Source organism: Bos taurus, chromosome 28, assembly GCF_002263795.3.
Source record: "Bos taurus isolate L1 Dominette 01449 registration number 42190680 breed Hereford chromosome 28, ARS-UCD2.0, whole genome shotgun sequence".
Lineage (NCBI taxonomy): Eukaryota > Metazoa > Chordata > Mammalia > Artiodactyla > Bovidae > Bos > Bos taurus.
The window spans coordinates 15,299,911-15,327,416 of NC_037355.1; the positions used below are offsets into that span (position 1 = coordinate 15,299,911).

Below are 27,506 nucleotides of genomic sequence, written 5' to 3' on the forward strand. Positions count from 1 at the left end.
GGTTCATAGCAACAAAATATGTAAATTAAAGAAAAATCTTAAGAGAGACTGAAGATTTATATCAACCTAATATAATGTGATGAAAAAAAGTGAAAGTGTTAGTCACTCAGTTGTGCCCAACTCTTTGTGACCCCATGGATTGTAGCCTGCTAGGCTCCTCTGTCCATGGAATTCTCCAGTCAAGAATACTGGAGGGGGTTGCTATTCTCTTCTCCAGAGGATCTTCCCAACCCAGGGATCAAACCCAGGTCTCCTGCATTGCAGGCAGATTATTTACCATCTTCTTTAAAATTGTGAAATATGCTTTTAGATGATAGCATCTAGAATAGTACTGCCCAGTAAATATATAATATGAGCCATATGTGTAATCTTAAAATTTCTCACAGCCACATTAAAAACATAAAAAGAAACATATGTAATTAGTTTAACAATGTATTTAACCTAATATAGCCAAATATTATCTAATTATCAAATAATCATCAAATATATACTCAATGTTTTAAATTATTAACTGGTGCCTTAATTTCACACATCTCAAGAGCTGACTAGCTACATTCGCCAGTGACTACCATATTGGACAACAAAAAAGGTTCTTACTAATCATGACATTCTTGCTACATATTAAATACATGTTTATTTTCAAGGGAAGGGAGTGATGTCATGAATTTCTAGGTATAAAGAGTGAGGAAGGAGAGTTCTGTTCGGGACCTGTCTCTTTCTGGCCCATGGTGTTTTCTTCTGTGAGGTCAGAGGGGTGGGTCAGATCACATCTGAATGTACCCTCACCTCCCCACCTTTGTCAGTAGATAGGAGCTGGGCCTCTGCCTGAAGCACACGGCTTGATTTCCTTGATTCCTCGGTTTCTGCAACTGTCCTTGGTGATGGTGGCTCCCTCAGTAAAAGTTGTGTATTGCCCAAGTAGACTGTCCTCTGAGCAATATGAATCAAACATCATGCCTCTGAGCAGACATTTGCACAGTGGCTCTGACCAGCAGCACTTGGCTGTAACCTGACTAAAGGTATTAACACATCAGAGGAGAGAACACTGATTGGTCAGCCATAGTGCTGTTGCCATGGAGGCAAATAGCATCTGTGCCCAACAAGCACTGTCCAGAGGCAGTGCTTAGAGAGGTGAAAGCAGAATCAGGCTGTCCTCTCATGATGCTGTTAAAAACACACCTGTCACTCAATGAGCCACCATGGCCCTGATCCCAGGAACCTCAAACACCTTCTGATTAGTACTTGGCTTCCCCCCGGACTTACCTACCGGGAAAGGGTGACTAGTAAGTGAACTGGAAAGTTCTCATACAAATTAATAAATTGGCATTTTGGCCCAGATATCCATTCTTTTGGGAATCGTAGCGACTCAATTGACTAAAATGGGACAATGCTCAAGAGCCAGCCCACCTAGAGCTTCCCGTAATACCTGAGGCTTCTGATGCAACTAGCTCCAGGGCTCTGACAAGCTCAGAGAGGTTGGGAACCTTGTCTACCTTGCTCACAGTTACATCCTTGGTCTCTGGGAGAGTATCTGACACATAGTAGGTGCTCGGTTAATGTGGGTTGGGTGAATAAAAAATGAAGAATCTGAATCTGCCACAAGAAACATGGGCCCTCAATGTACCAAGTTAAAAGGCATGTTTGTGCCGGGACTTCCCTGGTGGTACAGTGGCTGACTCTGTGCTCCCAACACAGAGGGTCCAGGTTCAATCCCTGGTCAAGGAACTAGACCCCACGTGCCCCAACTAGGAGCTCACATGCTGCAAATGAAGATCACGTGTGCCAAAACTAAGACCCAGTGCAGCCAAATACATAAATTAGGAAAAACAAAAAGCATCTTTGTGGCATCTTGATAGTTAAGCAGCAGGCTTTGCCTGCTAATACTTGATCTTTGCCAAAGTCCTAGGAACTTAAACAGGTCAAGATTTGGTTGTGAAGTATCTGCAACAATACTAGGCACATATAGGCCCCCAAGAAGGATGTCTCCCTTCTCCCTCTGCTCTGATGACCCTGTAAGCAGGGCATTCTCTCACTGTACTGGAATCACGGGTATCTTCAGTCAGGTTTCCTGGTGAAAAGCTGACTATGCAATGGAGTTTGTATGCAGGATGTTGACTGGCATGTAGAAAAGCACCTTCCAGAGAACAGGGAAAACAGGATTGGGCAGTAGAAAAAGTTGAGCTGTGATGCAATTGCAACAGAGGACTCAGTTCTTTCAGAAAACCCTAGAGAGAGGCTAGCACTTCAGAGTTATCCCAATAGAGTCAACGAAGCCATTCATTAGTCATTGAGGCCAGGGTTACTGGAGTTCAGCTTCCCCTAAAGTGAAAATGAAGTCACTCAGTCACGTCTGACTCTTTGCGACCCCATGGACTGTAGCCTACCAGGCTCCTCCGTCCACGGGATTTTCCAGGCAAGAGTACTGGAGTGGATTGTCATTTCCTCCTCCAAGGGATCTTCCTGACCCAGTGAACCCGGGTCTCCTGCACTGTAGGCAGACGCTTTACTGTCTGAGCCACCAGGGAAGTCAGCTTCCCCTAAGGAGGGAGGTAATTCCTTCAGCTGAAGGCAGTGCCCAGAGCACGACTCAGCTGTGGGCCCTTAGCAACCAATCCTGGCCCCCAAGGCAATGAGTGCCAAGGTCCTGCAGAGACACTGAAGTGACACAGCAGAACAAACACAGATACCTTTTTCTTCCCCTAGACACATATCAGAGAGAGAACTGACCTTACAGCACAAGCACTGGTTAGAATATTGATACCACGGAATCTACTTTTCTTACAATTTATTTTTAATTGAAGGGCAACTGCTTCACAATACTGTGTTGGCATGGGATCTACTTTGTGTTCTAAGAAATAATTGTGAACACAAGGCTACGTCTGTCTTGTTCCTCACCATTATTTCAACGTCTGCATACTCAGCACGCTATGCTGTACTAAGTTGCTTCGGTCGTGTCCAACAGTTGTGCGACCCTATGGACTGTAGCCCGCCAGGTTCCTCTGTCGTTGGGATTCTCCAGGGAAGAATACTGGAGTGGACTGCCAGTCCTTTCTCCAGGGAATGTTCCCAACTCAGGGATCGATCCATCGTCTCTTACGTCTAACCTGCATTGTCAGGCGGGTTCTTTACCACTAGCGCCACCTGGGAAGCCCTGCATACTCAGCACACAATGAGTGCTAAATAAAAATTTGTTGAATGGATACATAAATTTACAAGTTCTTAAAAGTGGCTTCTGCATTTATACTTAATTGTATATTAGTTGTTCCTATTAAACCATTAACTCCTCAGGGCAAGAAGCTTTCTTAATTATTCCTGTGTTCCTAGCATCTAGGGCAAAACCTCGGAGAAGGCAATGGCACCCCACTCCAGTACTCTTGCCTGGAGAATCCCAGGGACCGGGGAGCCTGGTGGGCTGCCGTCTATGGGGTCGCACAGAGTCGGACACGACTGAAGCGACTTAGCAGCAGCAGGGCAAAATCTAGTAGTAATACACTGTCCCCTACTACTATAAAAACGATGGTCCCACCATCACACACAAAACTGTTTTGCAGAACAATCGCTTAGAATTCAATCTACTGTATATTGTGTATCTACTACTTTACCCTATACTTATTTTTATGATACTGAGGTTTCCTTTAAGAGAAAAGTGGGAGCAGGGATTAAAAATAATTTCTTTTTTAGAAACAATTACACACTGGACATTTTGCATCTATTATGTCTAAACCTTCCGAAAGTACAGTTCACCAGTAACAAAAGCTGAGCTCAGAAAGCTTAACAAACCAAAGAGTACCCATCTAGAGAGGTGGTAACTGGAGGAGCTCGGAAGTAAAAGCCTGCTCTGCGGGACTCCAGATCCCATGCTTCCTCCCCCATGCCAAGCTATTTTCTTATTACCACCTATATCCAATGGTTAGCTTACCAGGACCTGGGGAGTTACCACTGCCATCAGAGTTTCAGCAGATGCCCTGGGAGGATGCGCCTACTCACAGACCAGTCCTAGCTCACTAGGCGCTGAGCCACTGTCTCTGCTGTTACCCAGAGCCCACGCCCTTCCTGAAGATCCCCTGAAGGTGGGGTGAGGCAACTCCTCCTAAGGCAAAGTCAATGACCCACAGAGAAAATCTATCAATATCTTGAACTTCCTGAAGAAGCCCAGCTAAAAAGAATCTTCCTCTTGCCTAGAAACAACCCAGAGGTCTTCAATCTTCAGGTCTTTCTGGAAAGACTGGGAGGCTCCAGGTCCTGAAACAAGATCTTCCTGAGAAATTTCATGGTGGGCTGTAGGCTGAGGTAACGAAGACCCATCCCTCCCTGTCTCTCTCAACCTCTCTTTCACGCACGCACGCACGCATGCACCACACGCAGGCACGCAAGCACATACGCACGTGCGCATGCGTGCCTGCGTGGCTACACACAAACATACACGCTTTCTCTCACATTTCTTAGGCACATCCCTTCCTAGTCACATCAAAGCTGACTGCTCAGGTTCTTTGCTGCTTCTGTTTACCTTTCCTTGGTTCACACCGCTTCCCAGGGCTTTGAGAACAAGGCAAAGACAGAGCTCTTTTCCTCTTACTCCCCTCAGCTGGTGACTGCTAAAATGCCCCTCGGAAGTTACAGTTCTTTTCAGTCTTGGACAGTGAACGTTCCCATTTCATGGGAACAAACCTATACTGTACTTATAGTTCTGTCCAGGGACCTGAGCTCATCCTGGCTCTGTGTGTACCATGGCCCTCTCACTGGTTTCAAATGATTCCTCCACCTGGTTCTTATTCTCGCTTAACCTTTCCCAGGACTCCAAAATGGCAGCTTCCCAGCAGCCTTAGTGGCTATTTGCAAATGAGTTGCTGAACCTGTTCCATCCTTCCCTGGAGATTGATCAAACCAGTCCCACCTGGTCCCCTTAGGTGTTAGAGTTATCTGGACTAGTCTTAGAAACTGCCTCTGAAAACTGTAGATGTTTGGGAATCCAGATCCAAAATAATAATTCGTCTTATCACACTGGGAATGATTCCCAGGAAGGAAAAAACAGGCATAGCTCTGTGGCTATGTAGTTTTAAGGTGACCTATGGCAATTCAACACCTTAACCACAGTTCTTTATTCGTTTTTGAAAACGTGATGTTTACCGAAAGTTTTAGACTATCACTTAGAGGAAACTGACAACATTTTTAAAAGTACGTTTTTTTATTTTTGAAGGGAGACAAAAGTAAATAATTTTATGAAACAAGGAATGTATGTAGCAAAAAGCTACTAATGTGACTGAGACCTGTTAGGAACAGAATCCCAGAGGACCTGGCAAGGAATTGCACTCCCTCAAGGGTAAATCTCAAAGGCATACTGGGCAGGCAGAGAGGTAAAGGCTCTGAGCTGAAGCCAATTAGCGCTCAATAAACAAACGGGAGCCTTTTGCTTTCTGCCCAGTTTCAGTCCCGCCTTCCAAGCAGCTTGGGTGATGAGTTCTTAAGGGAAAAAAAAAAAAGTTCAAATTCCCAGTTTACAAAGTGGATTCTATGTGATTTGTGCAAGAACAGCGTGTGTTTTGTTCCGTTCTGTGTCAAAGCTTCTGAATGGCAATTTCAGAAAAATGTGCTGAGTCATGAATCCCTAAGGATAAAAGATTTTGAGAAGAACATGCTTGGGGGAGGGCAAGAACTGTGACAGTTGTACAAGTTGTAGATAACCGAAGGTTTATTCTCCTAAATGAGACCCTTCAATACATTTATCCCACTCCTATGCCCGGGAATACTCGATACTTGCCCCAGTACTTAGAAGCCACACACTCAAGAGTAAGGACTATAACAAAAATAATAATAGCTAATATTTATGAACATAGGCCAGTTATACATATAGGGGGATGGGCTTTCAGAGGTTAAATAATTTGCTCACAATCACCCAGCCACAGGAACTGGAATCACAACCTTAATAAGTATGTACACCATCGTCCCAAATATTATCCATGTATGATTTATAGATCTCGGATCTTTAACTGATTGTGGTTAAACTCCTTACTCAAAGAGGCATCTTACTGACATTCTTCAGACACAATTGATGGTAGCACAAAAGGTCCCAAGATTCTTACTAACAAAAGAAGAATTGTACAGCACTGTTCATGTAAATTGTGTATTTTACATGTTCAATATAATACTGTGTCCAAGTCAAAGAAAAAAGGAGCCATTCTTTTATTCAAAACAAAGTTCTTCATTTCCCGTAACATCCTGGGTTGAGATAATCCTATGATGATTGCTAGAAGTTGAGGCTATCTCAGGTCACAGGACTTTTCAGCCAGCACAAGAAAACTGCCATCCTGCTCGATCATGACCTCTGGAACTCCTGATTCTTGGGCTTGTTCCTCATGAAGCCTTTAAAAGTTGGTGGCTGAAACTTCTCCTCTGAAGACCTAGTCACCCTAGAGAAAATTAGATCATCAACTGGCTCCTAGGAGGCTCATGAGAGAGAGAGAGAGAGAGAGAAAGAGAGAGGCAGGAAGCAGAAAGGAGAATGAGGAGCTGTTCAAGTCAGGGAAGAGGGTCCCTAACAAACTTTCTTATTTCATACATTTCCCAAAATCAACCCTAGGCACTTGAAATGTCAGGAAATATCTTCCGAGTCACAAAAGAAAGATCATATTCTAATCAATAAAATTTTATTAAATGGTGTTTTTAAATACTCGGGAAATAGGCAAGTCATGAATAATTGTCTTCATAAACATGATTCATCTATTCACTACAGGACTGGCTTTACAGCAATCTTCCCAGCTAGGCCCTATTATCCTAGCCATGTTAGGAATCAAAGGGCTTACTAGAAATATTTCTCATTTTGCTTTTGAAAATGACTTCTGTACATCGTTTGTACCATGACAACTATGTTTTATACCATACAAAGAAGGTCAGAATCCCCATGTCACAGGGCTATTATGAGGGATGAATAACATAATGTGCTTGGAACATACCAAGAATTCCATTAAGGATTAGCAAGATCAATATTAAGAATTCCAAAAGGGAGTCCATTCCCCTTTCCTCAAAAGGATTCTGTAGGAATGACATTTTAGCTTTTTTGGAAACTAATGATCAAAATAATTTTGTTATTCAGTTGCTAAGTCACGTCCAACTCTTTGCGACCCCAGGGACTGCAGCACGCCAGGCTTCCTTGTCCTATACTACTCCTGGAGTTTGCTCAAACTCACATCCACTGAGTCAGTGATACCATCCAACCATCTCATCCTCTGTATCCCCTTCTCCTCCTGCCCTCAATCTTTCCCAGCATCAGGATCTTTTCCAGTGAGTCAGCTCTTCCCATCAAGTGGCCAAAGTATTGGAGCTTCAGCTTCAGCATCAGTCCTTCCAATGAGTATTCAGGGTTGATGTCCTTTAGGATTGACTAGTTTGATCTCCACGCAGTGCCAGGGACTCTCAAGAGTCTTCTCCAGAACCACAGTTCAAAAGCATCAATTCTTCAGCACTAACCCTTCTTTATGGTCCAACTCTCACATCTGTACATGACTACTGGAAAACTCATGCTTTGACTATATGGACCATTTTTGGCAAAGTGACCTCTCTGCTTTTTAATACACTGTCTAGGTTTGTCATGGCTTTTCTTCCAAGGAGCAAGCATCTTTTAATCTCATGGCTGCAGTCACTGTCCACAGTGATTTTGGAGCTCACGAAAATAAAGTCTGCCACTGTTTCAACTTTTCCCCCATCTATTAGCCATGAAGTGATTTTGAATATGCTAATGTCTAAATCACCAGATTCTGGATCTGAAGTGAAATCAGAGAATTTGTATTTTTACATTCAAATGTGACTGTAATTCAGTGCTGGGGGTATGGCGGCTAAGAAGAGAAAAAGCAACCACAATGATAAAAAACAAACAAAAAAAATTTTATTGTAACTTAAAATTTATTCCTAAGACAATGGATAATGCACACATTGGATGATATTAGTAGACACGGTAATGACGCATTTGGACAGGTATCAACGTTGATGAATGTGGGGATGCCATAAAAATTTTAAAAAATAAAAAAAGGTTATAGGATTTCCTGAACATGATATTGGCAAAAAAAACTTTTATCACAAAAACATTTCAGTTAATTTTTTTTTTTTGAATGTTGCTTATTTTACTTACTACCCTGACAGTGACTAAAGAATGAGGTACAGAAAACTTTCCAGAAGTCGGAATATGGAGCAGAAGTCCAAGGCGCTTTGGAGCCCCACGATTGGGTTACTGAGTAGGATTCACTCAGGTATGAAGTTCCCACAACTCCAGGTTTCCTGCCTAGAAAAGCACTATTTACTGACCTCACTGAGGTGTTGTGGGGATTCAAGCTTATAAAGTGCTTCAGGCGCCTTCGAAGAAAGGCAACATAGACGTATAAAATAACCTTACCTATTTCAAAAGAAATGAAAAGACAATTTTGGCACAATGGGCAGAGTGCCTCCTATTTAAAGACCCAAACTTGGCTATTTATTAAAAAACCCTCACCTCAATGGTTTACTGGTTTTATTTTTTTAAGAGAAAAAACTGTTTCTCTATTGCCAGTCTTATAGCAGTCATTCTCAATTCAGGCTGTGCTCTCAGAATCACTTGAAGAGTTTATTAAAAATATAGATGCTTAGCCCACAGCCTAGATGTACATAATTAAAATCTCTACCAGTGGTACTCAGACAACTACATTTTAAAAAGGATCTATAGAAGACTCTGATGCATAGCAAAGTTTAAAAAAACATTTCTTTAGAAAAAAGTCAATTTATTAAATGTTGATTTCCTTCCTAGAATATTTTTCTTACAATTGAATAAAGGTGGGTGAGGGTATCAATATCTTATTCCCCCTTTCCCTTTCCATAGAGTGCACAGACACAGAGCACAATGCTCACATGCATGCACACACACACCACCCACACACTTTTTAGTTCTGCCCTTGAATTAAAATTGGATAGCAGTAAAATCTGATAGTTGCAAATAAATGCCTCACTGAGAAGATATGCAAAGACTGGCAATTCATCCCCACTGTGCCCGAAGCAAATGGATGTTTCCCATTTGCCAGAAGGAATGCTTTAAATATGCATTTCCAATTTGGAAACAGGTAAAGTCAGCACTTCTTGGAAAACATCACTGAGTGGCTGCTGACAAAAGTGAGTGAGGTTCCAGTGACCAACCAGGAAGAAAGGCTATGGTGACGACCCCTTTGTTTGGAGACTGCCTGGATCTCAGCAAACACCTTAGGAATTGGAAGGACGTGTCCTTGGTGGGCACCAAACATGCAGTGCTTCATCAAGGTAAACAGAATCATGAAAATGGGGGATGGTAATTTAAAAATCATGTTTTTAAAAAATGACCAGTTGGTGCCACGGCAATTCTTAACGCTGTTTTAGGAACCACTTTCATTTCCTGACTGGCTCGAAGTCTTCTATGTACTAGTGAGTCTAACAGAGAGAAGAGAGTGTTTTAGTCCCTGGCGGCCTTCACACATAACTCATCACGCTGCTTGCATCAGTTTAAAATAGCCAGAGTCTCCTCTGGCTGCCCTGCAAAGGAACTAATGGAGTCGGCAGAGAAATGATATTTCTTTACACAGAGAAAGCCTTCTGAGGCTGGCCAAAATGTTCACAATGTCCAGAACTCATGAATAGTAGTAAAACAGAGTAGTCCAACTTTTTGGAAAAAGGGGGGAAAAAAGAAAAAATATAGGAGATCGAGTCTACATATACAGTACATAAAGGATATGTAAAAAAAAAATCATTCAGATCAGACACAGTGAAATTTCGCTGTGTGAAAACAGTCTTTAGCGCCTTCCAATATTCCTCTAAACGTTAGAGGAATTAGAGGCAACTTTGTATAAAAAGGTTGTGGGAGCTGGCTTGGGGAGTTGCTTTTTGCATGTATCCCAGGAAGGCAAGGCTGCCAGCAGCAGAATAAAACCTCCCAGCAGGACGCAGAGACCACTAAAATAAAATGCAATGTCATACGTCTGGGTCCAGTCATAAAACCAACCTGAAAAGAGAGTAAGAAAAAAGTGAGTTTGATAGACATAGTACGTATAGGAATACTCTAATCTCATCAGTTTATATACAGTTCGTGGGACTGACATACACACACTACTATATATATAGAATAGAGAACTAATAAGAACCTACTTAATAGCACAGGGAACTCTATTCAATACTCTGTAATGACTTACATGGGAAAAGAATCTAAAAAAGTAGATATATGTATAGCTGACTCACTTTGCTGTACAGCAGAAACTAACGCAACATTGTAAATCAACTATAACCTAATAAAAAAGTTAATTAAAAAATTTATATACAGTTTGGATTAGGATATAAATACCCAGCTCTACTCCCAAAGTGGCCTAATGGGAGTTAGAGGAGAATTTCTTAAATAATTGGACAAGACTAAGCAGCATTTTGGGTTTCTCCCAAATGAAGAATAAACACAAATTCCTGAGCAAGTGTATTGGCTTTTCCAACTACAGCAAAGTGATTCTGAATAAATCATGATCCAGAGGCATTCCAAGCAGATTTATTTTGTATAAATCTGTGCTATTATTACAAAAGCAATTCCTGTATTCAGAGACATTGCAAAGAAGAACAGTAAAATGGGCTTGCTGCTGCTGCTGCTGCTGCTGCTGCTAAGTTGCTTCAGTCGTGTCCGACTCTGTGCGACCCCATAGACGGCAGCCCACCAGGCTTCGCTGTCCCTGGGATTCTCCAGGCAAGAACACTGGAGTGGGTTATCATTTCCTTCTCCAATGCATGAAAGTGAAAAGTGAAAGTGAAGTCGCCCAGTCGTGTCCAACTCTTAGCGACCCCATGGACTGCAGCCTACCAGGCTCCTCCGCCCATGGGATTTTCCAGGCAAGAGTACTGGAGTGGGGTGCCATCACCTTCTCCGAAAAATGGGCTTACTATAAGATAAATATCTTACCAACAATTGGTGGTCCAAGGCTATTTCCAAGTCCAGCAAAGAACATTAATATCCCATAGGCGTGGGCTAATTTTTCAATTCCCACTGTCTTCGTGGTCACATAAGGAAAGATGGACCAATTACCAGTAAGAAACCCTAGGATCCCAGAAAGTAGTGCCAACGTAACATAACTTTTGGCAAATGGAATTGCACACAAGGCCAGGCTCATGATTATTAAGGTAGCTACATAGAGATATAAGGTATTAATCCACTTGAAGTCAGCCAGTATCCCTAAAATGAGTTTACCAACTGCTGTCATAATGCCAATAATAGAAATAAGAGGCATAATAAACTCCTCTTCTTTCACATTTGAACTTCTTGCCACGTCTTCCATAAGTAACGAAGGTGGAAACCCTCCGATGTCAAAGAGAAAGATGGCAATGAAGAGTGCTGAAAATACTTTGTTTTTAAAAAGAGCCACAGTTTCTCCACAATAGTTTTTATATAACTGCCATTTCCTCTTGGCAAGCTGTTTGCAAAAATATGTTCGTTCTGCAACTTTCTTCTTGTAGGTTTCAGTCTCTTTTGTGCGTGACATCGTTGTTGGGTTTTTATGAAGCAGACTCTCTGATTTCCAGTCACCATTGGCTAAGGTGCTCTTGCATGTTTCCTCCCCAATGTAGCTCTTTTCAAGCATGTTTATGTTTTCTTCTGGGTCCTTTTCTTTTTCTTTGTAAATCGAGTACCTATCTGGTACATTTTCCAGAGCTGTTTTCTCAGGTAAAGGGAAATCAGAGGACTGGAGGGGTCTCATCAGACTGCCACAGGCTAATATATTTAAAGCTAAAGCACCCACAATCAGCAGGCATCCATCCAGTCCGTAGAACTCAATCAACAGTCTCTGCAAAGCAGCATATATAAAAAGTCCAACACTTGAACCTAAAAAGGAAATGGGAACTGTTTAATCTTAACCTCTTATCATCAGGACTCTCAGAACAAGCATTATTAGTACTACAGTTCAATTTCTTTTTCACACTGGCATTCATGAGTCTGTCTTCATATTAAAATCACAACAAGAAAACTGAAGATGATGACCATGATGACCTCAACAATAGTAACACTGATCGATCTATTTTTAAAATTAGCATTTGCAGTTCAGACACTGTGTTAAATACTTTACATGGCACAACAATGTTTCCTTACAATAATCCTATTGGGTGCGTGTGAGTGCTTGTGCTTGCTCAGTCATGTCTGACTCTCTGTGACTATGAACTGTAGCCCACAAGGCTCATCTGTCCATGGAAGTTTTCAGACAAGAATACTGGAGTGGGTTGTCATTTCCTTCTCCAGGGGATCTTCCCACCCAGGGATGAAACCCACATCTCCTGTGTCTCCTGCATTGTCAGGTGGGTTCTTTACCTCTAGCGCCACCTGGGAAGCCCCTCCTATTGGGTATGTGCTATTATTATTCCCAGTGTACACTTGAAGTGACCTCGGGCTAGAAAGGTTGAGAAATTTGCCACAAATCAGAAAGCTACAAGTGGCGTAAGTAGGATTCACATTCAGTCTGACCCCAGGAACCTATGTTCTTAACAAATACCTTATACAACCACATTTTTAGTACTTACATGCTTTATATGTATTCCTTTTGGAAAAGAAAAGTTTTCATATTTTATTTTTTGAGATGAAGAATATATTAATATTTTAGTTGTAGGATATTTATAGTGGTTTGATAACTCAAGTGTGTTAGTCACTCAGTCTTGTCTGACTCTTTGCAAACCCATGGAGCCTGCCAGGCTCCTCTGTCCATGGCATTCTTGAGGCAAGAATACTGGAGTGGGTTGCAATTTCCTTCTCCAGGGGATCTTCCCAACCCAGGGATCGAACCTGGGTCTCCAGCATTGCAGACTAATTCTTTACCATCTGAGACACAAGGAAAGCTCAAATCCATTGCTAATCATCAGAATGAATGATTGATATTAATAAACTATGAGAAAGTAAAGTGAACTTCGATAGGATATTAAAATTACAAAGTATGCCTGCTTGTACATTTGTGCAACACTGTAAATACACCCTTTTTTAGTAGATCACATGAACCACACTGGAATGGCAAATTACATCAGCCCATTTAATTTGAAGTGTTCTTATGTGGTTCTGATTTCAAGTTGTTAATGAGTATTTTAACATTTAAATATCATTGAGAAATGTCAACTCAAAAAAAAAATAGGAAAGAAAGTGATCTGTAATTTAAAAAAAAATAGTCTAAAGAGGTTAATCATACTTTTTAAATGGTGTATACTAAATTACATCATAATCCCAACAGGATGCCAAGCTTATTGTAAAAATTACAAATAACCAAATGACTCTTAGAATTATTTTAAAAAAAACGGTACCACAGTTGTCCCTTCCTAACATATTTAAAATTAACTCCTTCATCCCGAAAGAAAAAAACTTTGCTTACAAACATTAATCAATAGTTCACATTAGTGTAATGGCAGTTAATACAGTATCTTTTTGTGGCTACTTAGGAAATATCCCTGTGCTGACTATTAAGTAATAAAAGTAGACAAGTTGAATCCTTCCTTCTCTTTTTAAAAGTGGCACATACTTCAAAGGTTAAAAGCACTTCAGAAAACAAATGGAAAGAACTGAAAAGTATATTTCATGTACTTCCATAGTGGATTAGCATCCATTTACTATTAATTCATATTTTCTCGAACACCATTTCTTTGTAGAAATTCTAACAAAGTATCATATAATTACTTTAAAATATTCTTGATGTTTTGAAAGTTAAATATTTTGATCTTGAGAAAGTAAACAATTCCCCATTGCTCACCAAGTTTATCTATCAACATTATGAAATATTAAGGGAAGCATATCAAATCACTTCAATAGGTGGTTTATCAAAAACCTATGATATGCTAAGTGTATGACAGGGCACCAAAATAAAATTCCACTTTGGACACTAGTGTTTTCAGCCCACATCCCATGAGAATGTAGTCATGGATTAGGAAGATACGGCAGGGAATACTCTGGTGGTCCAGTGGTTAGGACTCTATGCTCTCACTGCCAAGGGCCTGGGTTCAATCCTTCGTCAGGGAACTAAGATCTCACAAGCCATGTGTCACAGCCAAAAAACAAAATGCAGAAATTCTTTCAGGGCAATGAAGAGTAATTAGAGCTCTCTTGTGGAACTGTGTAAACTGTAAAACTATAATTTTTAATCTTTAAAAAGAAAATCCCAATTTTAGAATCATCAATGTAAAGGAAAAAGTGAAATAAAGCACTAATTATGCTTCCATGCATGTCTATAGTATGCTGCTTCTGCTAAGTTGCTTCAGCAACCCCAGAGGCGGCAGCCCACCAGGTTCCCCCGTCCCTGGGATTCTCCAGGCAAGAACACTGGAGTGGGTTGCCATTTCCTTCTCCAGTGCATGAAAGTGAAAAGTGAAAGTGAAGTCGCTCAGTTCGTATCCGACTTTTAGTGACCCCATGGACTGCAGCCTACCAGGCTCCTCCATCCATGGGATTTTCCAGGCAAGAGTACTGGAGTGGGGTGCCATTGCCTTCTCCATAATGTCTATAGTATACATGATCACAAAGAGGCAAAATATGAATTTGATGTTCAGGGAACCTGAAATGGTAAGATACACGCGTACATCTTGATGAACTCTTCTTCAAGACCAGGGGTCAATAGACTTTTCTATAAAAGGGCTAGAGAGGAAATAATTAACTCACAGTGGGCCATCCAAGCTCTGTCACAAATGCTCAACTCTGCCCTTGAAACACGATAGCAGCCAGAGAAGAATAGTGAAGGAATGAGTATGACTGTTTCAATAAAGCTTTATTTATAGACACTGAAATTTTAATTTTACATAAAATTTTCATGTGCCATGAAATATTCTTTTTTCAACCAATAAAAAACGTAAAAACCATTCTTTATGCATGACCTGTCCAAAAAACACTTAGTAGATCAGACTGGGTCCATGGGCATTAGTTTATCAACCCCTGTTCACTAGGGAGTAAGACTATTCCCATTTTATGCCCATGTTTCTTTCTTTCATCTAGGTCACAATATTTAAACTAAGTCACATTAATTCAGTTATTTTGATTTGGGGTTCTTTTTCAATTTTTAAAAATTTCTACTGTGAGTTTTATTTTTCTTGTCACCTCTTTCACTGATGGTAGATACTATAGACTGAATGTTTGTGTCTCTCCAAAATTTGTTAGTTGAAATCTTAACCCCCAACATGATGGAATTAGTAGGTATGGACTTTGGGAGGTGATTAGGTCAAAGGGTGGAGCCCCCATGAATGGAATGAATGCACTTATTAAGGAGAACCCCAGAGATCTCCCTTTTCTGTAATATGAGGACAAAGGAAGAAGATGACAGTCTGCAACCAAGGAGAAGGCTCTCACCAGAGCCCAACCCAGCTAACCTTGACACCCTGATCTCAGACTGCCAGTCTCAGAACTCTGAGACATACATTTCTGTTGTTTATAAACCACTCAGTCTAAGATACTTTAGAGCAGCCTGAACAGACTAAGACAGTGGATTCATACTACTCCCTGATTTCTGCCTCACCTGGCTTCCTATGTGTTGTAACTGAAAACTCCCTGCTGCTGCTGCTGCTGCTGCTGCTGCTGCTGCTAAGTCGCTTCAGTCGTATCCGACTCTGTGCGACCCCATAGACAGCAGCCCACCAGGCTCTCCGTCCCTGGGATTCTCAAGGCAAGAACACTGGAGTGGGTTGCCATTTCCTTCTCCAATGCATGAAAGTGAAAAGTGAAAGTGAAGTCATTCAGTCATGTCCGACTCCTAGCGACCCCATGGACTGCAGCCTACCAGGCCCCTCCGTCCATGGGATTTTCCAGGCAAGAGTACTGGAGTGGGTTGCCATTGCCTTCTCCGGAAAACTCCCTAATTCTGCCAAATCTGGATTGTCCACAGTCAGTCCATTTTGGTTCAGTGTGCTAAGGTCCAGGCCCTTATCCTCTTTAGACGGAATGGAAAGCAAGAGCAACTCTCTCAGCATACGATTTCTAACACCTTCATCCCAGATAAATCTGGATGTTAAGGGAAACCTAGGTGATAGTTTTAACAGCTACCACTTTTTTTTTTTTTAAACAGCTAACACTTTTACAGCCCTTGCCATGTGCCTTATGCATATGTTCCTTTAATATTCCTAATACCCCAGTGGGATGGTGTATGCTCAGGTCACTCAAAGTGGCTGTTCTCTTGCTCTCTGTACATCCCCTGCTTGACCAGTGCCTGCTTCACTTATACCTACTCACATGTCACTGGGGTCTTTCTTCAGTCATGAAGCTGGGCAAATACAGGCTGTACAGGGTGGAGGAGTCCAATAGATGGGAACTATTATTATCCTCATTTTACAGTTCAGAAAACTGAGGCTTAACAGTTAATTTCACAGAGCAGTTAGGTTACTTGTTGTCAACAGGCAGCTACTGAGTGACAGAGGATTCAAAACCAGGTGATTTGGCTTCAGGGTCTGGGTTTGCCACTACATTACAAAACAAAAATACCGTATAGGTGGGATTTCCCTGGTGGTCCAGTGGTTAAGAGTCCAAACTCCCAATGCTAGGGGGCACAGGTTTGATCCCTAGTTAGGGAAGATCCCGCATGCTGCATGGCCAAAAAAAAATACAGTATAGGTAAGACCTATTGTCCTTGAAGGTGCCATGCCTGTCTCACAGTCCTTCCCACACTTGTGGAAGATGCTGTCAGTTCTTTAAACTGCTATTGAACTGCTCTGGATTCTCCATCTTTTTGTTTTTTCTCTTTCTTCTCTCAGTTCTACCTTAACCATGCCCTCAGACCCTGGTCCTCTCTCCTCCTGGGCCATGATTCACATTTCTTACCTGGTAAAGCTTTCTAAAACCACCTCGGGGAAATATCCAGCTTAATTGAATCTGATCTGGAGTCACTTTGCTGCACTGGCCTCGGGAACAAAACATTAGTTTGGATCCTGTTGCCAGATACACTACTGAAGTAATTCAGCTTATCAGAAAGTGTGACCCCTCAGGAGCAGCCACCAATTAGCAAGTAGCAATGTAAACGCACAAGTTTCAGTAAGCCTGGACACTTTATCTCCTAAACAAACCCATAAAATATTGGCCACAGAAATTTTGATAAGTTCTCTAAATGGCTTAGGAAAAAAAATACATCTGAAAAATAAAACACCACTCAAAAATATCAGAGACTTGAAGTCCAGAAGGTTTTATACTTACACTCTGCCCCCAGCCCAGTGATGGTCTTGATTATTAAAGGAATAATAAGGATAAACAGTCTGTCGTTTGGATATGCACATAGACTAGTTGGATGTATTCACAAATCAGTACTTTAGAAAAACTAAGTTCCACAATAAATGGAGTTGGAGAGGTGTCAGCATTGGTCTTCTTGACAGTGGCCTAAAGGATCTCCATTTTCCTTCATTTCTCCTGTCTTGCTCAGGGTTCAGGTGCTTTACTTAAGTGCTCTCTGCTTCTTTTAGCAAGGCTTTCACCAGGATGTGATGCTCAAATTATTGGACCCGTAAGTTTTCTTTTCCTATGTTATATTGGACATCTAATGCCCTAGCTTTTTTTATATATGTATCTTTAGGGTATTTTGATGGAGAAGGCAATGGCACCCACTCCAGTACTCTTGCCTGGAAAATCCCATGGACGGAGGAGCCTGATAGGCTGCAGTCCATGGGGTCACTAAGAGTCGGACACGACTGAACGACTTCCCTTTCACTTTTCACTTTCATGTATTGGAGAAGGAAATGGCAACCCACTCCAGTGTTCTTGCCTGGAGAATTCCAGGGACGGGGGAGCCTAGTGGGCTTCCATCTATGGGGTCACACAGAGTTGGACACGACCGAAGCGACTTAGCAGCAGCAGCAGGGTGTTGTGAAAGCTATACCCATAGTTACAGTGGAAAATAATTTCCTTCTAGGATTAGAGTAAAAAAAAAAAAAAAACACACACAAAAAAAGTTGTGCTCCTGAGTGGTAGCTGGGGGGTGCTCGGTAACTTTTAACTTTGATTACAAGGCTGAACAGCGGCAGTGCTGTACTTATGTTGAAAATGTACCTGTTGAAATCAAGCCAAGGGCAAGGCCACGACGGCTGTCAAAATACTGGCACGTGATGGTCACCGTTGCAGTGTATAATAAACCACATCCGAGACCTACACACAAGAAGACATTGCATAAATGAAGGCAGACTATATTATTTCAATGCAAGAAACAAAGAGGGATAATTAAATAACTCTGAGAGAAACAAGCATTGTACATTAACGCATATATACGGAATCTAGAGAATTGGGACTGGTGAACCAATGTGCAGGGAGGGAAACGAGATGGAGATGTAAAGAACAGACCTGTGGACAAGGGGTGGGAAAGGTGGGACGAATGGACAGATTAGTACTGATGTATATACACTACCAATAGATAGCTAACGGGACACTGTTATATAGCACAGGAGCTCAGCTCAGCGCTCTGCAATGATCTAGATGTGTGGGATGGCAGGGTGGGAGGGAGGCTTAAGAGGAGGGGATATACATGTAATTATATATATCTTAAGTGAGGGGGGATGTATACATATAGCTGATTCACACTGTTGTATAGCAAAAACTAACACAACATTGTAAAGCAATTATACTCCAATAAAAAAATGTATTTGTAAAATAAATAAATAACTCTATAGGACATTCTGTTACTGATTGGCTAAAACTCTTCAAAGTATGTGTTCCTAGATCCCTCTGATGTTAGCAGTGCAGCTCCAATGAATACATTTTGGCCAGCCTCAGTTTTCACTCCCACCCACCCTTAAGGTCAGGGTCAAAAAAATCCAATTTCTAAAGCACAAAGGAGTAATGTAAATGTAATTTAAGACATTCTGGAGAGAGAAAATTGTTAAATCACACACCAAATAGCAAAATTTAACCAAAATTCTCCATTAACTATCTCTGGCTCTCTTCCACATGTTTACCCTCAGCTCTTCCTCCTCTAAGTCCTCTAAACAATTTTATAAAATCCCCTTCATCATTCCAAGCTCTTTTGCTAGACTTCACAGCTTGACACATCCAGTCTACAAAACAAAGGCCTTCTGGGGCTCTCAGATCATCCCACCACTGTAAAATGTGTATTTGTAAGTTTTAATCTTTTACAGATGTAAATGGTTTTATATAGGAATAAAATGTCATGTCTTTAGTTTAAAATCTCTTTGAAAAAAAGAGGAAGAAAATATAATAATATATTAACAACAGTTACATTTAAGCATTATGGTTGCTTGCTATACTATTCTTTATTTCTCTGTGAATTTGAAATTCTTTTATGGTTAGGAAAAAAATACCTTACAACCCAATATCCCTTTCTTTAGACCCTAGGGCAACATTTAAGGCTCTTGTCTGTTAGCTTAATCTTTTTCTCCCTATTAAGGATCTAATAACCCCAGTTTTGGTTTCCATAAAGCATTCCTCTTGACTTCTAACTTATAACATGTGCCCTCTTTCTGCAATATCATCCGTTCTTGAGGGTCACTCTATAAACAACATAAAAGCCACTGTCTAAAAACTAATTTTAACCATGACTCATTAGGTGGGTTATTAAAGTCAGTTTCATTACTTTCGATTGCCACCTGGACTATGATTAGAAAGAATACATGAGTTTAACAAATATGCTGCATAAACATTTTATGAAATTAGCACTTAAGACAACTAAAGACTTAGATGATCATCCATGACTGTATTAAAAAATACTCTTAAAGAAACAAGGTAGATTAAAATAATTACACTTTAAATATTATTAAATTTTTCAAATACAGCACCCTTTTGTATGATTTAAGGGAAGAGATACTATATCTCATAAACTAAAACATGACTTGGATTGACTTATATACTTATCATTATCACATATAATATATTTCAATAAAATAAGACCTGTTCCTGAACAATCAATTTTGTGAAACCAAAAAAAATGCCACCCTTAATTAAAATTGTAATTCAAAAAGCTTTGGAGAGGGAATGAATTTACTTTTGGGTAATTTGGTTGTCAGGGCTCCATAAAAGGGACATTTCTGTTTGCCAATGCCACAAAAGTTAAAACAGTAACTTTTAAATGTTTTCCCTTAGACTAAAAAGAAAGAAATTTTAAAAAATTATTTCAAGGTCATGGGTTTCAGATAAGATCACCTCACTTTTTTTTAACATAGCAGAAATTTTAAATGCTTTTTCTCTAAACTTTTCAAAACACAGAAGGTGACAGGACACTTTCCCAGATCAGGATTAGGATGACCTTAAACCATCAATTATTAAGGAGATAGCCCTCAAGGTCTTTCTCGGAGTGCATGAAGTCAGAACTATTTTCATAATGATACTAACATATTTTTGGCTTTTTTCCACTGTGTTCACATTTATGTTATTGTTACAAAAGAGATGGTGAGTAAAACTGGAAGAGCCTTAGTACAAATCAAGGTATTGGTACCCAGCTTCTTATCTTATATGCTTCATCATCACTCATTCACAGTAAAAACAAACAAAATTTTTTTAAATGCTTCATCTGAATTGTAACAATTGAGGCAAGAAAAAGCACTTACTCAACTGTTTTAGTAGCCAGCTAAAGTAGCCAAATTTTCCACGTAACCCTGCATGTATTTGAAAGAATGTCTGACAGACAAACTATGGTTACTCAGACTTATATGTTGGGCAGACATTTTCTTGAAAACAAGCAAGGAAAATAATTGACAATAATGGTTACCAATGATAAAATTAGAATTTTCCAGTAAAAATTAGAATTTTTGGAAACTTGTATCCAACACCATGATTTGACAATTTCCCAAAACATAAATATTTTCTGATGAGCCTGTTAGGTACTTAGAATAGGAAACAGGAGTCCAGAATGGCGGTGGCTAAAAGACAAGGAAGAGAAAAGCCTGCGAAAATAGAACAAAGGAAGGTCCGAGGACCGGAGTGAGGACCTCAGGTAGAACAAACAACACTCCTGGCTAGCCCAATTTACATAGGGCAGGCCCGGGGCGGGGGGAGAAAAAACATACAAAAAAAGGAGCCAAAGGGCTGGGGGTCTCTCTCCTGTGCGCTGTGGACCTCTCCTCTTCGTGTCTTTGGGTTGACATGCCCTCACGCCTCAAGGATGGATTTTCCTGCTATTATCTAAATAAAATAGAGCTGTAACATGGAGCTGTAACACTGATTTGTCTAAGAGCTATAACACGGTCCATTCGAGACCTGAGAGCTATAACACAGTCTGTCCAAGACCCGAGAGCTGTGACACGTAGAGGGCTTTAATGTCCGTCACTCCAAATCTTTGTTGTGACGAGACAGAACCAAGGAGCATACACTCGCCTGACAAGCCTATTGGTGATACTAACAGAAGTGATTTTTTAGCTGTTGTTTAATAAAATGTGTGAACATTTAAAAGTTCCTGCCTAACTCAGAGAACCAATATTTTTCACATATCAAATTCACAATGTTACAAAATCAGACTTGAATGCTGACCTAGTCAAAGTTACAGATTTAAATAAATTGATTTAATATTACAGAGCATGAAAAGTATACTGATGTGGTTTCAATTCCCATATTGCAATTAACCCTTGGAAAACTATCATATATCAAGTTTTTGAATAGGATCAAAGAAAAGTATATACAGTGACGTGAGGAGAGTATTATATACCTCTCCCTTTTTCAATTACACCTTTGGGTGAGATTTTATTCACACACTTCAATTAAAAAAAAAAACATATTACAACAGATTTGAGTACTGAACAGATCAGATAATCCAGATTCCTTCCATGAAACCAGATGTTAAAGAGATTTGCAAAAATGTAAAACAATGCCATTCTTCTCATTAAACTTTGTTTTGTTCTGGAAAATAGAATTGGTTTTTGTAATAAGTATGTTATTGATGCCTTTCCCAGGTAAAGAACATGACTTTTCCCAGGTAAAGAATTCCCAGTGGGTAAAGAATCCACTTGCAATGCAGGAGACGCAGGAGATGCGAGTTCAGTCCCTGGGTAGGAAAGATCCCCTGGAAGAGGGCATGGCAACCACTCCAGCATCCTTGCCTGGAGAATTCCATGGACAAGGGAACCTGGCAAGCTATAGTCCATAAGGTCACAAAGAGTCAAGACATGACTGAAGCAACTGAACATAGCATAGCACATGTTATTTATGCTAAAATATACTGGATTTGTTATTATTATCTTTAAATGAATTACTAAACAAATACTTTTAAATTTCTCAACTGCTAATACAGAAACAAAATAAGTCTGAAAATGAAAGTGAAGTCACTCAGTCGTGTCTGACTCTTTGTGACCCCACGGACTGTGGCCTACCAGGCTTCCCAGTCCATGGGATTTTCCAGGCAAGAGTACTGGAGTGGGTTGCCATTTCCTTCTCCAGGGGATCTTCCCGACCCAGGGATCGAACCCGGGTCTCCCCCATTGTGGGCAGATGCTTTTACCGTCTGAGCCAGGGAAGTCCCTGGCTCAGGTAAAGAACGTGACTTTTCCCAGGTAAAGAATTCCCAGTGGGTAAAGAATCCACTTGCAATGCAGGAGACACAGGAGATGCGGGTTCAGTCCCTGGGTAGGAAAGATCCCCTTGAAGAGGGCATGGCAACCACCCCAGACAAAATAAGTCTAAATAAGTATAATCCACATAATTAAAGGTTCCTTGGGTTTGGGTGGACTCCAGCAGTTGGTGATGGACAGGGAGACCTGGCATGCTGTGGTTCATGGGGTCGCAGAGTCGGACATGACTGGGCGACTGAACTGAACTGAACTGGGGTTCTAAATAAAAGAGTGTAAAGAGTCTGAAGAATAGACTGAGTCTGAAGAATAAACCGCTGCCTTAAAGCCTTCCTTGGGGAGTGAGGGATAAATTGGGAAATCAATATTGACATATATACACTACTATATATAAAATAGATAACTTATAAGGATCTCCTGTATAGCACAGGGAATACTACTCAGTATTCTGTAACAGCCTATACGGGAACAGAATCTAAAAAAGAGTGGATATATGTATATGTATAACTGATTCACTTTGCTGTATATCTGAAACTAACACAAGATTATAAATCAACTATGCTCTAATGAAAAGAATAAATTCATAAAGATAAAGCCTTTCTTGGTCTCAAATCATTTCTGATTAGACTGTGACCAGTGAAAAAATGTTGAGCATCGACCTCCAGTATAGCATAATAATTTTTTTAATGAAATATCTATACTACTAACAATTCAAAGCATAATCATTAGTAAAATATAATTGCTATATTTTACTTATATAGTGAAACTAAACATAAATATAGGTGGCAAGAATACACAGAAGAACTGTACAAAAAAGATCTTCATGACCCAGATAACCATGATGGTGTGATCACTCACCTAGAGCCAGACATCCTGGAAGGTGAAGTCAAGTGGGCCTTAGGAAGCATCACTACAAACAAAGCTAGGGGAGGTAATGGAATTCCAGTTGAGCTATTTCAGATCCTAAAAGATGATGCTATTAAAATCCTGCATTCAATATGCCAGCAAATTCGGAAAATTCAGCGGTGGCCACAGGACTGGAAAAGATCAGTTTTCATTCCAAACCCAAAGAAAGGCAATGCCAAAGAATGTTCAAACTATTGCTCAATTGCACTCATCTCGCACGCTAGCAAAATAATGCCCAAAATTCTCCAAGCAAGGTATCAACAGTCCATGAACCATGAACTTCTAGATGTTCAAGCTGGATTTAAAAAGGCAGAGGAACCAGAGATCAAAATGCCAACATCTGTTGGATCATCAAAAAAGCAAGAAAGTTGTAGAAAAACACCTACTTCTGCTTTATTGACTATGCCAAAGCCTTTGACTGAGTGGATCACAGAAAACTGTGGAAAGTTCTTCAAGAGATGGGAATACCAGACCATCTTATCTGCCTCCTGAGAAATCCGTCCGCAGGTCAAGAAACCACAGTTAGAACCAGACATGAAACAACACACTGGTTCCAAATTGGGAAGGAGTATGTCAAGGCTGTATATTGTCACCCTGCTTATTTAACTTCTGTGCAGAGTATATCATGAGAAATGGCAGGCTGGATGAAGCACAAGCTGGAATCAAGACTGCCAGGAGAAATATCAATAATTTTAGATATACAGATTACACCACCCTTATGACAGAAAGCAAAGAACTAAAGAGCCTCTTGATCAAAATGAAAGAGGAGAGTGGAAAAGTAGGCTTAAAACTCAACATTCAGAAAACTAAGATCATGGAATCTACTCCCATCACTTAATGGCAAGTAGATGGGGAAACAATGGAAACAGTGAGAGACTTTATTTTGGGGGGCTCCAAAATCACTGCAGACGGTGACTGCAGCCATGAAATTAAAAGATGCTCGCTCCTTGGAAGAAAAGCTATGACCAACCTAGACAGCATATTACAAAGCAGAGACATTACTTTGCCAACAAAGGTCTGTCTAGTCAAAGCTATGGTTTTTCCAGTAGTCATGGATGGATGTGAGAGTTGGACCATAAAGCAAGCTGAGCACCAAAGAATTGATGCTTTTGACCTGTGGTGTTGGAGAAGACTCTTTAGAGTCCCTTGCACTGCAAGGAGATGCAGTCAATCGTAAAAGAAATCAGTCCTGAATATTCACTGGAAGGACTGATGCTGAAGCTGAAGCTCCAATACTTTGGCCACCTGATGTGAAGAACTGACTCCTTGGAGAAGACCCTGATGCTGGGAAAGATTGAAGGCAGGAGGAGAAGGGGATGAAAGAGGATGCCATGGTTGGATGGCATCACTGACTCAATGGACATGTGTGTGAGCAAGCTCTAGGAGTTGGTGATGGACAGGGAAACCTGGTGTGCTGCAGTCCATGGGGTTGCAAAGAGTCGGACACAACTGAGTGACTGAACTGAACTGAACTGAAACATATTTACATGTTCTTACATTTCTTTTCCATACCTTATGTTTATTTCACGTAACTCTGGGTAGACCATAACCTCAGAGGCCTTTTTTCCTTCATCTCCTCCCCCAGATATCAAGTTCTTTATCACACCCACTGCCTAAATTATCAACCTCCCACTCTGTGGACAGCCACTGCCTCAATTCATCTCCTCCAGATCTTTTCTCTTCTGAACAAATGGCCTCCTCATTGCTGTCTCAGCCTCCAGTACTTTGTCCACCAATCTACCTTCTAATTATCATACAGTTCTCATCACATCACTCTCCTGCATTAGGACCCTTCATCATCAGGTATCTGCTACAAATCAAGCTTTTTTTTAAATTTATTTTTTATATTTTTATTTTAGGTTTTAAATTTTAGAATTGGAATATCTCCAGGGGGTCTTCTGGACCCAGGGATTGAACCAATGTCTCCTGCACTGCAGGCAGATTCTTTATTGTTTAAGCCACCAGGGAAGCCTGTGTTAGTTTCTGCTGTACAGCAAAGTGAATCAGCTATACATATACATATATCCCCTCTTTTTTTGGATTTCCTTCCCATTTTAGGTCACCACAAAGCAATGAGTAGAGTTTCCTGTGCTATAAAGTAGGTTCCCATTTGTTATCTATTTTATTCATAGTAATGTATATATGTCAATCCCAGTCTCCCAATTCACCCCACACCCTCTTTCCGCCTTGGTATTTCTATGCTTATTCTTGTCTGTCTCTTTATTTCTATCATTTGAAGCAATGTGGATAGACCTCGATACTGTCATACAGACTAAAGTCAGAAAGGGAAATACAAATACCATATATTATTGGATCTATATGGAATCTGAAAAAATTGGTATAGACGATCTTATTTATAAAGCAAACAAAGCTTTGACCTATTTGCAAGTCCACTCACGATCTGTGTGTTCCTTAAACAAATATCCCAACAAAGACCACTATATCTCATGCCCCTGAGCATTTGAGCTCCTGGAATGTCCTCCCACCACCCTCACTCCTCCAACTTGTGCCCCCTGATCACATCCCACCTGCCCTTGAAGACTTAGCTCAAGCACCAATTCCTGCACGAAGCCTTCTTCTATGCCCCCACCCCATGACATACTATACCTGCACTGAATGTTGCTTTCATTTTATTACTGCACGTAATTTTACTATGTTACGAGTTACATATTTACAAGTCTCATCCCCCAACTAGACAATGAGCCAAGCCACTACCTGAGGGCAGGCTGTGTCTTAATCATTTGAGCCTTCTGGTTCCAGGTCTGAGCCTGGCACAGTGTTAAAGTTATTCTTCTTCTTTTTCCCATCAACCTTATTTGAATTCCCAATTTTAAGTTACATTGGCTAATTTCAACCATTTCTGTCTATTCTTACTCTGGCTGTCACTCTTTCTTGCATTTTTCTCTTCCTCTCTTTGTCTCATTTTCTCTATTCATATAACAAACATACACAAACTACATACATGCATGCTTGTGTGTGAATATATATATATTTTAAAGTATCTCATGTGTGGATGTGAGAGTTGGACTGTGAAGAAGGCTGAGCACTGAAGAATTGATGCTTCTGAACTGTGGTGTTGGAGAAGACTCTTGAGAGTCCCTTGGACTGCAAGGAGATCCAACCAGTCCATTCTGAAGGAGATCAGCCCTGGGATTTCTTTGAAGGGAATGATGCTGAAGCTGAAACTCCAGTACTTTGGCCACCTCATGCAAAGAGTTGACTCATTGGAAAAGACTCTGATGCTGGGAGGGATTGGGGGCAGGAGGAGAAGGGGACCACAGAGGATGAGGTGGCCGGATGGCATCACTGACTCGATGGACGTGAGTCTGAGTGAACTCTGGAAGTTGGTGATGGACAGGGAGGCCTGGCGTGCTGTGATTCATGGGGTCGCAAAGAGTCGGACACGACTGAGCGACTGAACTGAACTGAACTGATGTCTGCTTTCCAACTAAATTGTGTTGATTTTTTTAAGTTAGGCCAGAAAATACATCTTAGCTTAAAAAATATTAAAGATTATTTTATTTCACAATAATTCATGTAACAGGATAGAATCATTAGAAATATAGAATTAGAATTATATGGTTTGAAAAAAGGATTTACAACTTGTATGAATTATGGTGTGATGGTCTGAGCAAATCTTACTAAACAGCCTCATTTTCTCATTTTTCTTAAATTAAAAAAAAAATTTTGTATTTATTTATTTAGTTGTGCTGGGTCTTAGTTGCAGCACTTGGGATCTAGATTTTTGACCAGGGATCAAACCTCATCTCCTTGCATTGGGAGCACTGAGTCTTAGCCACTACACCACCAGGGAAGTCCCCTTCAGTTTTCTTAGTCCTTATCTACAACTAAAAAACACCCAGACCAATTAAACTGATAAGAGATATGTATATCACAAGACTATATAACTGAATGGAATTTTCATTTATTTTAGGAGGACAAGCAACAAAATATTGGAAATTGTGCACACAGTTTGAAAATTGTTTATGAATTATTTTAAACTATTCTTTCATTATATGCATATCTTTGTATATACCTAACTTAACGGACATCTATCGAGCCCCTGTACTTACATATGAAAATTTCTCCCTGCAGTATTATCTTTACAAAAAGGAAATGGTTTAGTACTAGTTCATTTTAATACAGCAATC

General features: G+C 40.4%; 1 protein-coding gene across 2 annotated transcripts in view; it reads right to left on the reverse strand.

The window, feature by feature from the left end:
• Positions 1–7,857: 7,857 nt before the first annotated feature.
• SLC16A9 (solute carrier family 16 member 9) overlaps positions 7,858–27,506 on the reverse strand; it is an 85,312-nt gene continuing 65,663 nt past the window's right edge. For both annotated transcript variants that reach the window (XM_005226295.5, XM_002698837.7), the window contains 3 exons: positions 17,996–18,091; positions 10,922–11,839; positions 7,858–9,988 (listed from right to left, as the gene is read on the reverse strand). In XM_005226295.5, coding sequence (XP_005226352.1) covers positions 9,801–9,988; positions 10,922–11,839; positions 17,996–18,091 — 1,202 coding nt within the window. In that variant the 3' untranslated portion in view covers positions 7,858–9,800. The remainder of the gene's footprint in view (positions 9,989–10,921; positions 11,840–17,995; positions 18,092–27,506) is intronic.